At 38.1% G+C, this 17,892-nt stretch overlaps 1 protein-coding gene across 1 annotated transcript in view; it reads right to left on the bottom strand.

Moving 5' to 3' along the window:
• Positions 1-16,271, bottom strand: part of LOC121526595 (calpain-1 catalytic subunit-like) — a 28,557-nt gene extending 12,286 nt beyond the window's left edge. Inside the window, exons 1-6 of the mRNA XM_041813240.1 lie at positions 16,213-16,271; positions 15,627-15,881; positions 11,732-11,804; positions 11,496-11,614; positions 3,712-3,845; positions 3,440-3,614 (exon numbers count right to left, since the gene is read on the bottom strand). Of these exons, the coding sequence (XP_041669174.1) occupies positions 3,440-3,614; positions 3,712-3,845; positions 11,496-11,614; positions 11,732-11,804; positions 15,627-15,863 (738 nt within the window). The 5' untranslated portion in view covers positions 15,864-15,881; positions 16,213-16,271. The remainder of the gene's footprint in view (positions 1-3,439; positions 3,615-3,711; positions 3,846-11,495; positions 11,615-11,731; positions 11,805-15,626; positions 15,882-16,212) is intronic.
• Between the last annotated feature and the right edge of the window lie 1,621 nt (positions 16,272-17,892).

The following is a 17,892-nucleotide window of genomic DNA, read 5'->3' as shown; positions in this document are numbered from 1 at the left end:
TGGGTGAAAATGGCCAAAGTAGATAAAAACTGGCAAAATGGGTGAGAAATTACCAAAACAATTAGTCACAGGTGGAAAAAAATGGTCGAAAAGGGGCAAAAACATGACAAAAAGTAAGTAGAAAGTGAACAAAATGGACAAGAAGCGGCAAAAGGGTGCTTTAGCAGAAAAATGAGGATGGTTGAAGTACAAAAAAGTGACAAAGGCTGGATTAGGCACCATTTTCTAAACAAGAAAGGTCAAAAGATGTGAACAAATCAAAACCAACTAAAATAGAACAAACCAAAAGTCTCTCTAGATTTAAAGATGCATACATGCACAAAGCAATATTCAAGTTTTTATTATTTCTAGAAATGATTCCACTATTTTATACTGGCCATAAGAAAAGACTCCTATTGCAAAACCCTCTGGTTAGAGTTTGACAGTATTTATGATCAGTAGTGTTTTGAGGATCAAATAAAACACCCGCGTTTGGACAAGTTTCTCTTTGTTATTTCAACATGTGATCCGTGTGTGTTGGGCTCGTTGATGATGATTATTATCGGCATAATAATCATAAAATACGAGTGTGAGAGCATCTGCAGGAAGTAACTGGAGAAAACTGTTAAAACGAGGGCATAAGAAGCTTCCTCTGCACTCTTCTCTTACACACACTCCACTGTCAAGCGCGCACTTGATGGTAATAATATATTTTTCAAGTAAGCCTTAAAAGAGACACAACTGGTCACTAAAGAGCCACATTTAGCTTGAGAGCAGTGGGTTAAGTATCACTGCATTAAACTTTCATCTTTCATAATTCCTCTTAATGTGAAAATTAAGTCTCAGACATTGTTTTCTCTACTCTGTATCTGATCGTTCTTTTGTTTGTTCTTGAATTAATTCACTGGTGATCATTGATCTCTAGCTTGTTGAAACCTTCTCTGCTTAATATTTGATCAGTGAGCTGTTTTCTTAAATTTGGCCCATATGGAACACATTTTCAGTGTGCAAAACAAAGCAATCCTCTGAAATGATTAACTCTTATTGCATTTTTTGTTGTTGTTTTTCTATCCCAGTACTATTGCACAGTGTTTCTAAACCCTGCTCAACCAAAGAGCCATTCACTAGTGAGGACCACACCACGACACAATGTGTTAAAAGGTTTGATCAAGATTGATAAGTATGTGCTGTGAGACTGTTGTCTGTTGTGATCAAAGATAAGGGATGTGGGAAAGTAGTTTTAGGCTGAATCCCAAGTCTCCCCTTAACCCTCATTCTTAACGCTCAGTCTCAAAATGCACGTTCCCGCGAAGTGCAATGGCTGTCCCAATTCTCCCGAGCATTGAGTTTAGGGGTGAGTTTGAGGGCTTTATATCCTTCAATTCTGAGATGTTCCTGGAGCTCCCTTAGTATTGAGGGTTATCACTCAAAGAAAGATGACGGCGAATGCGGGGAAGAAATCGAGCTACAAATGTAAATTTCTTTCTTAATAGAGATCTAAAAATTACAAAAAAACCACTCCAATATCTTAGTTTAATGTATTTGCCTTTTTGTAGCATAACTTTTACTTTAATTTTTACAATCGTAAGCCGGTAACTGTGCCGTCGCAGACAAGCCTATGAGTTACAACTGGTGTTTGGCGTTAGCTGATGGCCGTGTTATACGGTGACTTTTAGCTTTATATGTCTGTGGTTGTGGTGTTTATTCATGTTATTTGGTCATTCTTGTTCTTCTTCTTCTTCCTCTGAATCAACAGACTACGCAGTTTTGGCACATTACTGCCCTCTACAGTCTGAAATCGTAACTGCTATTAAGGGGTGTCCCTTTTCTAAGTCACGAGATGGCCCTTACACTTGGTCTTGAGGGGCAACTTAAGACTGAGGGTTACTTGAGGGTAAGATTGAGGGTTAAGGGGAGAATTGGGATTCAGCCTAAGTCTAGTCTGGGAGATGCATGAAGGCTCGGCAGAGGGAGACTCAGGATGGGGGTTCTGTCTCAGGCGTCATTCTGCTGAGCTGATCTCGACCCAGACTGTAAATAGAATTAGATGGGTCTTGGGTGAGGCAAATAGTTGAAGGAGGAGATTAATGAGTTAAAAAAAAGAAAGGGAGGGTGGGTTGTAGACTCAGACAGACGGTGTGATATGTGTTGGCTACATTTAAGTAGGCTTGTCAGGTGATTGAAGGTGTGGTTTTGGTTTGGCCCTGCTCCCGAACTTAAAGGGATACTTCAACATTTTGGCAAATTTGCCAGTTGCCATAATCCCTATAGTCTCAGTAACAGGTTTGTTACCTTGAGTTGTCCGTACAAGCTATTTTAAGATTGGCGCTGCCGAGTTCGGAGCTGCTGTGCCAACTCAATGAAGTCTTACGTCATTCTGGCTTTTCCTCATCAAACTCATCAAATACACAATCCAACAACTCCAAAACACTCTCGTGGACAAGTTGTGACCTGCACATTCAGCATACTATGAAATAATAACGTATGATTATGTAACAACACATGAAGCAAATACTCTGAACTATTTCTTGAGTAAACCAATGAGCGGAGTGACACAGTGCAGCAGCCATGTCTGGAGTGTAGTTCCGGCTTTGCATTTACCTTTAAAACATCTCTGTCTCGTAATGTTCCATGATTATTTCATAGTGTAGTGAATGTGCAGGTCACAACTTGTCCATGAGAGTGTTTTGGAGTTGTTGGATTGTGTATTTAATGATTTTGATGAGGAAAAGCTGGAATATCATAAGACTCCATTGAGTTGGCGCAGCAGCTCCGAACTCGGCAGCGCCAATCTTAAAATAGCTTGCACGGACAACTAAAGGTAACAAATCTATTACTAAGACTACAGGGATTATGGCAGTAGGCAAATTTGCCAAAACGTTGAAGTATCCCTTTAAGTTAATACATTAACTACATAAGTGTTGAAAAATACATTTGTGAGAGCCAACATCTAAGGCAGTGGTTCTCAACTGGTCAAGCATCAGAACCACCTTCTCCTTAAGATAAATCACAACCCCCCCCCCCCCCAAAATTATATTTTTTCATTTATTTCATGAATGCTAGCTAATCAGTATTTGTCGCTACCATTACACCATAACGCCGAAAGAACACTCCAAAAAATTTTGATATTTGGACCCTAAATAGAAAAACGTATTGAACAAAGAGACCAGACAAAACAAACACATTAGAAAAACACATGTCAATGTCAATTTGGGCTTTTTTTCTTCTGCTTTTTTGTGTTGTTCCAATGCACATTAATGATATAAACATGTGTATACCAAAAACATTTGTAATTGTAACAATTTCTGGGAGAAATTGTTTATTTTTCCAGGGGTGCCAATATTTTTGTCCATGACTGTATTACTTCAGAGTTGAGCAGCATTAACTTTTCCTTTAGCAGAAAAATGAGGATGGTTGAAGTAGAAAAAAGTGACAGAGTAAAGTAAAAATGTTTCCTTACTCCTTGATGTGTACCACAGCCCATCAAGGTCTTGGACTGACCAGCCCTGCACATCATCTCCCACAGGTTTGGAGGAGGATCTGACAGCTGGATACACATGTGCACACCACCAGTGAAGTCCATCATGGCCTCCGCAGGAGTCCCAGCACTCATGTCACTGTAAGAACCACACACCCTAACCCAAGGGGGAGATATCTGATTAAAGAAGCTCTAGAATAAGACAACAAAGATGGACTTCTCTTTATGTGAAAATGTAAATGTTCCTTCCATACTTGGCGTAAGCTTTTTCCATCAAAGCAGGCCAAAACTCAGTTTGGTCTTTGGAGTGAACGAAGATTAGTCTTCCATTGATAGTCGGCAGCTTGTCATCAATGACGACATCCACCCATCTTCCAAATCTCCAAAACTGAAACATTAAAGAAAAGGGAATTTAGCAAGTTAGCATAAGGTGAGTGCTGAGGTTAGTTCAACATTTATTTCTCACAATGTGCTCATAATAATAGATTAATGCTGGCAGTATATTTTAAGTTGTATTTCATACATATCAATTTTTTTTAAAGGAAACTTTATACAGTGAAACCATAAAGGGGACATATTTTACCCTTTTAAGACAAGTTTGTATTGGTCAGAGGCCCCTAAAACATGCCTGTCAAGTTTGTTGCTGAAAAATACTCCAGTATTGGATTTTTGCACGTCTAAAAACCAGGGCCGGTTCTGAGTATAGGCGATATAGGCGGTTGCCTAGGGTGCCACGATGAAGGGGGCACTGTCATGAGCCCTGAACATTTTGAATAGGTCTACCAATGTAACAGATTATCAACTCCTGCTCTCCTCTAACCTCTGCACCCCTCGTTTGTGAAACGGTCTAGCCTTACCTCGCGGCTCTGTGTCTCTCTCTCCATGCACGCCCCCCGGCTCACGCACACTGGGAGCCCAACAAGATGTTTAGAGGAAAAAGTTTTCTCTCTTCCTCGATCACACAGCGCTGAATGGACCGGATGTAGAGATAGAGCCCTGTGTGGGACAGCTAACACCCTACCTACAATTCCTCCTAAAGTCTGACCATGGAATGACAGACTCAGCGTTCAGGTTAAGAAATTATAATATTGTGTTCATTTAAGCACTGCCCTTGACAAATAAGGCTTTTCACTGTTCTTATCAAAGTTTTCTCACTGAATGGAGCATGAAAGAAAACGCTCACATTCTCCCATAACACTCTTAAAACATCAACTATACCAGCAGGCAGCCTGGACTAATTTAACCCTGGTTAACTAGTGACGTCAGGGTCATATTTACAGACTTTAAGTACACATCCTTTGTTTTTTAAGCCGTAGGTAGAATTATTTTCCTGATCATTGCCAAAAAGCGCAGCGTACTTCAGTCAGCTCCCACAGAGAGTTCATTTTTACTGTTTGCCCCTTTCTGTTCCTGTCCTTGTCTGTAAATCAAACGCTTTATGAAAAGAGGCCAATTTTTATGGATAGAAAGGATTTCTCCTCAAACAACAGAATGTTGGCCCAGTATCTTTGTGCCAGTCCCTTCCTGTGCGTCATGAGGCACATCAGTGGAAATGCTCATAGGCCTGCAGTGCTATGAGGAGCTTCTGTGCATGTTTAAGGAATTATACTGTGCCTTGTTTACTAACTTGAACAGTTTTAGTGCAAGCAAAAATTGAATTCAGACCTATAGTCATGCATATGTGCAAATGCATGACATAGAGTTTCAGAGCTACTCTGATGACCTCTCAACAGTCACAGAGTTTCTCTAATGACTGCTCAACAGTCACTGAATAGAGCTTTTATTTAACAAGTACCTTAGATTGGCTTAATGTAAATCTCAAATTCAGTTAGAAAGCTCACTGTGATAGGAAAATTCACCGCATATGCACGTTTGCACATTTTAACTCAGTGACTGTTGAGTGGTCATTACAGTAACTCAGTGACTGTTGCGTGGTCATTACAGTTACTCAGTGACTGTTGAGTGGTCATTACAGTAACTCAGTGACTGTTGCGTGGTCATTACAGTTACTCAGTGACTGTTGAGTGGTCATTACAGTAACTCAGTGACTGTTGCGTGGTCATTACAGTTACTCAGTGACTGTTGAGTGGTCATTACAGTAACTCAGTGACTGTTGCCTCGTCATTACAGTAACTCAGTGACTGTTGCCTCGTCATTACAGTAACTCAGTGACTGTTGCCTCGTCATTACAGTAACTCAGTGACTGTTGCCTCGTCATTAGAGTAACTCAGTGACTGTTGCCTCATCATTACAGTAACTCAGTGACTGTTGAGTGGTCATTACAGTAACTCAGTGACTGTTGAGTGGTCATTACAGTAACTCAGTGACTGTTGAGTGATCATTACAGTAACTCAGTGACTGTTGCCTCTTCATTACAGTTACTCAGTGACTGTTGAGTGGTCATTACAGTCACCAAATTGTAACTTCACCTAAGGCACCAAAATGGCTAGAGCCAGCCCTGCTAAAAACCCCTCTGTTTCAGCCCTGCTCAGAACAAGCCGTCCACCCTCACCACACCCCTCTCAGGAAATGGATGTGGCAACCCTGATGTTACAGGGTTACAGATGCTTTTATTCAAAGTTAAGGAGCTGACTGGCATTTGGACCATCAATCTCCCAAACCAATGTCAGAGTAACCCACTGAGCTATCCAGCATCTCATCTAGCAGCTGAGAGGAGGATCAGGAACTTTCCCCCAAACGGGGAGGTCCAACCAAACTTGGGGGCGGGGTTAACTCCCTGCACGACATGATGAGGGGAAAATCTGAGAACGGCTTGTTTCAGCACACATTTCCTGAAAATTGGAGAAAGAGAAGGTAGAAGGGAATGGATTTTTCTGGTACTTGAGGGGATTGTGGACAGGCCAGGAGCACATATTTTTGTTAAAAGAGCCTGAAAAAGTGATTTTTGCATAATATGCCCCCTTTAATACCACTGGAAAATGATACATAATTAAAGTTTATGAATTATGACCAAGTTCCTTGCCATATCAAAAGCATTGAAGTTTACCATTTCACTAGAAATTTGCGCTCATTTGTTTATGCTGTTAGGGCATCATATGAGCAGCATCAAGAGCTCCAGAAAAGCTTATTGTCATTCAGTTGTGCTCTGTCAGCTCATCTGATAGCAGATAACTGTCATTAATTACAGATGTTTGATGATCCCGTTGCTTAAAAAAAGTGTACAATGCATAATCTTTTAGCAGTATCTCTGTTTGTTATTACCGACCATGAGTGAAATCTTATACCCAGGGTGTAATTGCCAGGGTATGGGGGGGATTTCCCCCCTTCTGGTTCTGATTTCCCCTCCTCTGATGATAAATTTTCATTGGGGGGGGTACCTTTTATTCCTGCCTCTTCTCCGACTGAATGCTGGGCCATGGGCACCACCAGCGCATGCGCATTTGCCCATTGCAGCACAGTGGCATGGGCATATCTTGCATGTGAAATTATGCTTAGTAACTTATTACAGCTCTCTCTGCTTGGTGCAGTCTGCCTCTTGTAAGCACAATGATTAGCTGACAGACATGTCAATCAATCAGCGCTTACAGCCTCATTCAATCCCAGACTCCTGACTCAACTCTAACAAGCTAATGACAGCCCGGTTTACTGACACAACCTTACCGGTTTGTTTGCAAAGTTAGCTAAAACAGCAGCATGTCCAAACAACCAAAGTTACATACGAGCACAAAAAGGACAATACTAAAGGAGGAAGGACTTCTGAAACAAAGAGAGACGTTTCTGAGATTTATTTTTACAGTGAGTGTGAGTGGGAATCCTGATGCTCAAATCTCGCAGGTGCAGGTGTTAACTTGCGATCGGTTAGGTGCTGCTGTCAAACCCATGCCATGATCACAGACTGAGAGAACATCAATCTCCTCTGAAACTCAGTGAGAAGCAGCATCACAAGATCAGAAGTTAACCTCTCTTCAAAACCACCATCAAGTCCAGGAAAGTCTTGAGCTGGTAAAATAAAGCACTGCATGAAAACCCAGATCTTCAACCCCAAAGCGGCTGCAGCAGCAAGATCACGCCCGTTTCTAAAGAGTGCAGATGTTCATCTTTAAGACTTTTTAAAAAACACGTAGGCAGTTTTAATGGATCTAACGGACTTCCTACAAACTGTACAGAGGACTATCTGGCTCAGAAAAATGAAAAGATGCTCTGTGAGGGCGCGTAAGCTTTGTTTAATTTTTCAAATTTATAACATTCCAGCCAGCAGATGCTCGCATGCTGCTGGAACTGGTGAATCATTTGGAACGAAAATTAAAACCCCCAATTGTCAGACAGTAACTCATTATTACTAGATCAGTAATACTCAACCCGCGGCTCGCTGCATGTGGCTCTTTAGTGACCAGTTGCGGCTCTTTTATTATTTTAAATCCCTATATCATGACTGTCGGATGCGCTCGACGGAGGAGCGTGTGTAAGAGAATAGCACACACACTCAGACAGATGCACTTTTTCCATTTTGCACACATGGACTATCAAGGAGGTTATTTAATCTATTAACAATCTTGTACCCAGATGCTCTCTCATGGATCTAAACATCATAGATTAATGAAAACGTGTCGGTCTCCGTGCTGACAGCACTGAGAGGCTGCTGCTGCAGGTGTTTCAGTACACAGGTCGGCATGCAGAGGTCTTTGCACAGTGAGCCTGTTTCATGTTGTTCTAATCATGTTTGCACACTGATTTCTCTGGTGAAAACTCTGGCAACCAGTGGAATTTTTTTTTAAAAGCATATCTGTTATTTGGTCGCTTCTGTGGTGCCACAGAAACATGCAAAATGCAAAAATTCAAGATGGATGCGCCCGTGGAGGGGACCCTCCCCATGTATAAATAGATAGCTTATTCTGAGTTAATATAAAACAAAAACACATTTTTTTCAGGTGGATAAACAGTACTTAGGATAGACCTACCTATAGACATCATGTTTCATTTGACCAAGTTTGTTTGTTTTACTAAATGCTACTGGGCTAAATATTACACACTGCACCTTTAAAGGAGTGATGGACAACAAACAGGTCCAGTGCAACCTCTGCACTGGACCTGTTTGTGACATTGTGTGCTGTCTTATGATCAAACTGAAGCTTCCCATTTCCTCATTTTAACTTTTTCTCCAGCCACATCCTGCCGATGCTCTCTCACACCCAGATCTTATGACAATTACGCTGATGCGCGTCATTGACGAGCACAACTCACACGGATTACACATGGAGATAACGTCATATCTAATATCTAGTGAAAGTTGTTCAAACGTGGGTGTTTTATTTGATTTTAATGCACTAATGATCATAAATATTGTTAAAAGAGCAGAAATATAAAACCAAAGCTCCAAAATGAGGAAGGGTGAAACGATGTGTCTGGAGAGCTGCAGGTGTGAGGCAGGGCTGGTTTTTGTCATTTGGAGGCCCAGGGCAAAGACCAATACGAGGCCCCTCCCCCTTTAACTAAAGAATTAAAAATGAGCAGAAAAAAATTATAAAGCATCTCTTTTATGTTAATAAAGCCACAGAACTCCAGTAAATCCCCCAATGTGAGATATAAATACCCAAATAGACAACCATCATCCATCATTTTCTTTGAAAAGCATCTCAGAGCTCAAACTCAGCTCATTCTAATATCTTAAAAAATCTTTGGGCCAGGTGGAACTTTCATAATGCTGGTGTTGGGCCAAAGACTGTTATCTCCAAAATGATCACTTTTCAGGGAATGAAAAATTTATAGTTTATAAAATGATATAAATATGATATATAAAAACAAATTAAAATCGTGAAAAATTGAGATACAAGGTTTTAGCCTGATGTCAGTGATAGATAAAATAAATACATGCTCATTATCAGTGACATATTGGTTCTTCTGACACTATACAGACATTTGCATCCAATTTAACCTCATAATTATCCACAAATCCACAGTTTTATTTCATTTCAACTACAGATTAACTGATCTGTTATCTACCTTACATTTCGGGTTGGGATTGTGGCTCTCGCTTTTTCTAGACAATGTGGCTTTATGGTAGAATAAGGCTGAGTACCACTGGTGTAAAGGTAGACTCTATTTCACCTGTGATCATCTGTGATAAAATTAGAATTATAAGTTAAGTACATGCAATAGCTAAAGGCCTGCTTGTTGACTCATGCAGATGATAATATCATTGACTATTCCAGAACCTTTGAGGTGCAAAAGCTTGTTTGCATTTTGCTTTTGACGTACTGTCATTATTCTGTTGTTTCTTGTGCAGCTTTATTGCTTCGTGCTTAGCGGACATTGGTGCTCCTCATTGTTGGCATGAAAAAGGAAAGATTTGTTAATCATTGTTCCAAGCTGTCCAAGAAATAAGAGTTCAGCTAATTGTACTTTAATAACTTTTAACAGGCCTCGATAGATAGAGAGAGAGAGAGAGAGAGAGAGAGAGAGAGCTGTGCTGAGCAAAATGGATTGTCAATAGCTTATAATAAACAGCCAATTATTTACAGTCATGGTTCCAGCAGATGTGGCTCTGATTAATTTAGAGTTTATAGTAAAGTGAGCAGTGATGATCCATGCTGACCAACTGATCCATGCGCAGTTAGTGCATGTTAGAGTCCTACATAAAACACGGAAGTCAGGGCTGTTTAAATATTCACTGATAACTGAGAAATACTGTTAGGACAGATGATCAGCCGATTCTTTTTTGTCACTTCTCTGTCATTTTCGTGCACAGTGCTGTCTGTCTTTCTCTCTTCCGCCAGCATGGCCCGGGAGAAGGAGCTGAATATAATACTATCAAATGTCAAAAATATATATAAGATATTATAAAAATGTAATATGGTTAACCCAGTTATAATTATATGGTTATATGATTGAGCAGAGGTCGGCCGTTGTGTCCTCACAAACTACGCACTGCAAACTCAAAAACCAGGTGATAATAGGCTTGAAGGCTCACAGTGTATGCCTGGCTATAGATTAAAGCAGTGGTTCTCAAGCCTTTCAGCCCGTGAAGGTGGCTGAACACAGCCATGCACATTCAAGAATAGTCAGGTGCAGACAAGGTCGCCCATAGAGGGGACAAATGGGAGAGCTTTCTAGAGCCCAGTCAGACTGGGGGCCAGCAAAATCATGGTCTATTGTAAAGTTAAGCTGTGGTATTTTATATTTAACCTGAATAATAACCACTCTTATCAAAAAACAAACTTTAATTCATTTGTGTAGTAAGAAGCCCTCTTAAAAATGTAAATCTTTTTGTTAAAAACAGAATTAAAATACATTTAAAATAGCTCAGATTGGTTTGTAATGGCAAAAAATGATGGGGAAGGTGGTAAAACTTAGATTTTAAAAGTGGCAGAAATGGGATGTAAACACCAAAAGTCACATAAGAGTGGCAGAAAATAACCAAAAAATGGGTTACAGTGGAAAAATTTGGCATATTAAGTGGTAAAAGGGGATTCAAAAGTGGCTGAAATGGCGTTAAAGTGGCAAAATTAGGTGGAAATTAGGTGAAATGAAATGAAAATTGATATAAACTGGCAAAAAGGGTTATCTGAGGCAGAAATAGTCAGAAATTGGCAAAAATGGGCATATCAAATTGAGAAATGTGGCTTAAAAAGTGGTAAAAGGGGTTAATAGTGGCAATAATGTATCAACAGAGCCAACAATAGGGAGAGAGTCGCAAGATTTGGTTTAGAAGTGGCAAAAACAGGCAGAAAAAAAGTGGTGGAAAGGGTTTAAAATGGCCAAAAAACGGGTTTAAGTTGCAAAAATGTGTTAAAATTGGCCAAATTAGTGGGAAAAAGTCATAAAATGAGTTCAAATTAGGCAACATTAGTGTAATTCAAAAATGTTTTTAGTTTTTTAGGACATCTGGAGACCCCCTCTCAGTGTCTTGCGACCCCAAATGGGGTCCCGACCCCAATGTTGAGAATCCCTGGATTAAAGGACAGTTGCAAGATGCTTTTTTTTTTTTTTCCACATTTTACTGCAGAATGTCTGACTTCAATCAGCTTTTGATGAGATCATCCCACTTTAAATCATGACCAGGTATGTTTTTGGTATTTACCCTGAAGTGGAACAGACCACAGTAATTTTCATCAAATGTTTGCTCTGAAGGAACAACATGGTTGAGGACATTTTCCTGGAAGGTCAGAGCGCCGATAGCTGCAAGAAACCAGCAGTTTCCTAAAAAAAGAGAAAGAAAGAAAGAAAGAAAGAAAGAAAGAAAGAAAGAAAATAGGGTTATTGAGTAGTCAAAAACAGTCATACATAATGCTGAAATATAGCAAAAAAAATACTTACCAAGTATTTCTCCTTGACTCAAGTCAAATCTTGACACCCCATCAACCGTAAAGGCTGGATTAGGCACAATTTTCTAAACAAAAAAAGGTCAAAAGATGTGAACAAATCAAAACCAACTAAAATAGAACAAACCAAAAGTCTCTCTAAGTTTAAACATGCATGCATGCACAAAACAATATTCAAGTTTTTATTATTTCTAGAAATGATTCCACTTTTTATACTGACCACAAGAAAAGACTCCTTTTGCAAAACCCTCTGGTTAGAGTTTGACAGTATTTATTATCAATAGTGCACTGACGATCAAATAAAACACCCGCGTTTGGACAAGTTTCTCTATGTTATCTCAACATGTGATCCGTGTGTGTGTTGGGCCTGTTGATGATGACATGTATCGGCATAATCATCATAAAATAATAGTGTGAGAGAGCTTTGGCAGGAAGTGACTGGGGAAATATTTTATATATATATATATATATATTATATTTTTACTGCCACAGCTGGGCCATCCCAGTCATAGAGGTCTGGCTACTCCACTGGATTTTCACTTTAGTCATTCCTCTGGTTTCTGTATATTCACACTGCAATTTGAGTCATAAATTAGTAGAACTGTGTTGTCAAAGCCGAGCAGGCAGATTCTGGCACAACTGAAACGTCTGGAATGACTGAACCAAACTCCTCGGAAAAAACTTGCAATCAAAAAGTTGTTTTCTTTCTCCTCTTCTTGATTTACTTACTACAAATCTGCATCTCAGTGTTTTTATTTTGGCATTATTTATTTCCCTTAATTTTGAGTGAAAACTGATTGAAAGTTTTTTTTTCCAAGATTCAACCTTCTGCTCAAGTGAGCGTGAGCTAAGTTGTTGTATCTTGCACACATTCTACTGTAAACTCCTAGATCAGGGGTGTCAAACTCAATCAAAGCAGGGGCCAGATTCTGGATTTAGGTCCAACCTGAGGGTCTAACAGGGTCAGCATTTAACCATAACTGTCAACCTCATTTTCACCAGTAATAAAGTATGGGAAAAAAAACAGCACCAATGATAAATCATTTAGAAATTCAAAAAAGTAAAAATGATAAGTTTAAAGGTTCAAATCTGAGATAGAAATTCCAAATCATTAGTTCAAAGATCAGAACATGATATGAAACATAGAAAAATAGTGTTTTTAAAGAGCAATTATATGAGGAGTAAAGTTGAAACCCCAAGTCTGAAAGGTGAAAATATAATATCAATTTTGAAATCATGAGTTTAGGAGTCAAAATCTGAGTTAACATTTTAAATTGTGAGTCTGATAGGTATTATATGGGATTAAAAAGCGAAAAATTAACATTTGAAAAAGTCGAATATGAGCTAGAACTCAAAATAATGACTTAAAAAGTTAAAAAATATGACTTAAATTCAAAGTTGGGAATGTAAAAGGTCAAAATCTAAAAAGTAAAAATTTGACATTAAAAATGTCAAAATATGAGAAAAAATAATTGCAATCATATTTTTAAAAGTCAAAATATAGGATTAAAAAGCCAAAGGAAGGAGAAAATGTCAAAATGTGACTTAAGATTTAAAATTGGGAATCTAAAAGATAAAAATGTGGCATAAAGTCCAAATTATGAGTTGAAACCCTTAGAACCCTAATCTTAATGATATGTATGTGATAAAGCCATAGCAACAAATCAAATTGCTCCAAAGTGAAAAAAAAGTAAAGTGGTATTTTTATACATTTTTCTTAAATACAGAGACGTCATAGCTGTATCCCTCAAAACTGTGCTTGTAAAAAAGTTGCACAAGATCATTTCAAACCACAAAAAAAAAAAGATTTTGAATATGGTCATAACTTCATTTTTGAAATACACTCATCTTTAAAAACGGTGGCAAAAATTAAAAATAAACTGAAGGTGTGCTAAATTTGCAAAAAGATGGCATCCTTTTAAAACACGTGGCAGAAAATAACCAAAAAATGGGTTACAGTGGAAAAATTTGGCATATCAAGTGGTAAAAGAGGATTCAAAAGTGCCTGAAATGGCATTAAAGTGGCAAAAACAGGTGGAAATTAGGTAAAATGAAATGAAAATTGATATAAACTGGCAAAAAGGGTTAGCTGAGGCAGAAATAGTCAGAAATTGGCAAAAATGGGCATATCAAATTGAGAAATGTGGCTTAAGAAGTGGTAAAAGGGGTTAATAGTGGCAATAATGTATCAACAGAGCCAACAATAGGGAGAGAGTTGCAAGATTTGGTTTAGAAGTGGCAAAAACAGGCAGAAAAAAAGTGGTGGAAAGGGTTTAAAAGGACAAAAAATGGGTTTAAGTTGCAAAAATGTGTTAAAATTGGCCAAATTAGTGGGAAAAAGTCATAAAATGGGTTCAAATTAGGCAACATTAGTGTAATTCAAAAATGTTTTTAAATAATTTTAAATTTAAATAAACTAAATTTAAATAAACTATTTACAGTTGTGCAATCAAATCTCTAAGTGTGTCAGATACTTTTGAGCATACATCTGTTAGCAGAAAACCATGCTGAAACAATAATTACCGTGACTTGTGACCTGCAAGAAAACAACACAATTATAACCCAGATTATATTATATTATATTGTTTTTGACGTATGCGCTTTATACTACATTTCCGCAAAAGAAAGAAGAATATTTCTAGAAGTAAGCAGTACTCTGAAACACATTGAATGTGTGATAGTGTTACTCCTCTGGTTTTAAATGCAAAAAGAATTATTGCTTTATCTCATTTGGTTACAATTCTACTAGTGGTTAAAGTAGATATGCAAATGGGAGTGCCAGCGATCCTGTAGGCCAGGGGTGTCAAACTCAGCCACAGCTGGGGCCAGATTCTGAATTTAGGTCGAACCTCAGGGCCTACCAGGGTCAACATTTAACCATAAAGTGTCAACATAATTTTCACCACTAATAAAATATAGAAAAAAAAACTGAAGATAGATGATTTTGACATTAAAAAAGTTAAAATTATACATGGAAAGTCTCAAAATCTGAGATAAAAAAGACAAAACTATTGGTTTAAAAGGTCAAAGCATGAAATAAAAATTCAAAATAAGTTTTTAAAAGTCAAAAATATCAAATAGAAATTTGAATCACTAGTTTTATGGGTCAAAATATGACATAAAATTTAGGATCATGAGTTTGAAAGGTTAAAACATGAGATAAAATTAAAAAAAAAAAAATTAAAACATCACAGTACGAAAAAAAATTTAAATCATAAATTTAAAAGGCAAAATAAGATATTAAAAAACAAAATTCTGAGTTTTAAGGTTATCATATGAGACAAAAATTTCAAATGAGTTTAAAAGGAAAAAAGAGATAAAAGGCAAATCAATAATCGTGAGTTTAAAAGGTGAAAAATATTAGATAAAATTAAAATCATTGTTTTAAAATTTTAAATGAGTTTTTCAAGGGCAAAATACAAAATTAAAAGTCTAGGTTAGGAGTAAAAAAGGCCAAAAAGTGGGGTAAAATTCAAAATCATGAGTTGAAAAGATCACTTAAAATTTAAAAATGTCATTCTAAAAGGTCAAAATATGAAATTAAAAGCCCGGTAATCTTGCATGAAATCTTTTCTAACTTCACCAGAACGAAAAAGATGTTTTACCTCTGTACCCAGAATTAAAATACAAATATATTAGATGATGATAGCCAGTGAGTTTTAAGATTGTTAGGCAAGTCATTCAAAAGCAGGCAGAACATGGAACTTTAACTCCAGCGAGGTAAAAAGTGTCGGGCCTTGTGCTTATTTAAAAATACAAAACATGAGCCATTAAAAGATGCTCAGTTTAGTCAGTGTACTTACAAGGTGTTGACAGAATACAAGAACATGCATTCTTCACTGTGATATTGGATCTTTTCTGTTATTACAACAAACAAAAAGAAAACTCACCGATGGTCTAAGCCACATCACTCGCTCCAGGTCAGAGGGACTCAGCACCCCTTCACCAATGGATCTCCTGTCAGGGGGAAACAAGTCATCGATGTACCTCACTCCCCGGATGAGGCAGTACTGCTTCAGCTGCTGGTAGTCCTGGTTGAGGAACTTGTCAACGTTCTCAGGACTCCCAAAACCTTCTTTTTTCTGACGAGCCTCCAAAATGTTCAGACACACACCGGGAGGAGGCATTGTAACAGTGTTTTCCTTCTGAAAAGAATGATCAAATCAGGCCATTCTTCAAAACCCAGCCTCTTAAACAAAAAAAAAAAAAGCATGCAAATATTAATGTAACCACACACTATGAGGAGCATCTTAGGATGGGGGGATTAACATTATTCAAAGCATTACAAAATCTTTTCTTGAAGGACAAATATTAATTGCAAAAAGACATTCCCTCATTTGCTGTCACTCCAAAAATTCCCATTCATATTCAAAAATGTTTAAAATCAAAGTCCATACTCAACATTAAAACATGCATGATAGTTATGGACTATCTCGGTGATGAAATCTGAATAAATGTGGCTTTGGAAGTCTTTACCTTAGCGTCTCAGGTCAGAAGCAGGTGGTGGATATGTAGTTCAGCAGCAAGGCTTTGTCACTTATATACTTCCTGTAAATGGCGGAGGCAAGGATTGCATGAAAGTGGTCTACTTTGAAACAAACCCTGTCTGGTTCTTTACCCTATACTGCTGCAGTCTTCTACAGGACAGAGGAGACTTTCACTTTTGGTACCCTGTAACCTGCACAGCTTTTATTCCAAGCAGCTTGGCCTAGTTTGTTCATAGTTTTATTGTCCTTTATATTGCTCATGGCTTACTGTAGAATCAGTCAATAATTAGCCAAGGGAAAGATACTGGTAAGTTGTTTGCAGCACTTTCTCCTTGCAGTGAAAACCCACTGCTGTACTAAAACAAGCGGATGTGCTACAGTCCCTGGTTACAGAAGCTCTGTTGAGTTGCTTTGGGGTTCCTCTAGGGCAGTGGTTCTTGACATTGGGGTCAGGACGCTGCTGGGGTTCACAAGACACTGAGAGGGGGTAAAACTAAAAATATTTTTAATTTACACACTTACAACTTTACACCACTTTGCCAAATTTTAACCCATTTTCATCACTTTTTTTCTACCATTTCTGCCATTTTTACAACTTAAAACCCATTTTTGTAAGTTTTAAACCCTTTCCACCCACTTTTGTGACTTCTAGACAAATTCTTGCCACCCATTGCCCATTTTTGCCTCTGCTGACCCATCATTGCCTCTATTAACCTCTTTTTACCACTTTTCATGCCAATTTTTGCCCATTTTAATCACATTTTTACAATTTGTTATGCCCATGTTTTCCAGTTTAATCAATTTCTGTCTATTTCTGCCTACTTTACTCGCTCAGTTAATCAATTTTGCCCATTTAAACCTATTTTTCTTGCCATTTCATCAAATTTTCCACCCATTTTTGCCACTTGAAACCAAATTTGGCCACTTTTAAATCTGCTTTTACTGCTTTTTATGTCTGTTTTTGCCAGTTTAACCCATACCTGATTTTTTGCTTATTTTTTGCCACTTTAATCTATTTTTTGCAACTATTACCCATTTCTGCTACTTTAAAATCTAATCTCGCCACCTTTTCAACCCATTTTAACTCTTTTTAACCCACGCTTTTAAGAAAGGGGGTTTACATTTTTAAGAAGGCTGTTTACTAAGACACATAAGAATGCAAAAAAATCTTTGTTTACTTGATAAAAGTGGTTATTTTTCAGGTCAAATATAAAACATGGATATCACAGCTTAACCTTACAACTGACCATAATTTTCCTGACCTCCATGGACCCCCAGTTTGTCTGGGACCCAGAAAGCCCTCCCATTTATCCCCTCATGGGCGGCCTTGTCTGCACACGGCTATACTTGAATGTTCATGGCTGTGTTCAACCACCCTCAGGTACAGGTGGGGTCCCCGCTCTCTGGCACCTTTATTTTGGGGTCTCGTGCTGAAAAGGTTGAGAACTGCTCTAAGGTGATATGCACAGGAATGCCGGATCAATAAATAACCTAAAAAGAATCTTGACCACTGCAATCTAAGATAAGGTATGGGACCATGCCTTTTCTATGATTGTCGCAGTTAGTTAAAGGGGACATATTTTACCCCTTTAAGACAAGTTTATATTGGTCTCAGAGTTCTTCAAAACCTGCCTGTGAAGTTTGTTGCTGAAAAAACACTCTAGTATTT

The sequence above is a fragment of the Cheilinus undulatus genome, linkage group 18, assembly GCF_018320785.1.
Source record: "Cheilinus undulatus linkage group 18, ASM1832078v1, whole genome shotgun sequence".
Lineage (NCBI taxonomy): Eukaryota > Metazoa > Chordata > Actinopteri > Labriformes > Labridae > Cheilinus > Cheilinus undulatus.
The sequence above is the reverse complement of the archived record's forward strand: the minus strand, read 5'-3'. Positions and strand labels throughout refer to the sequence as shown.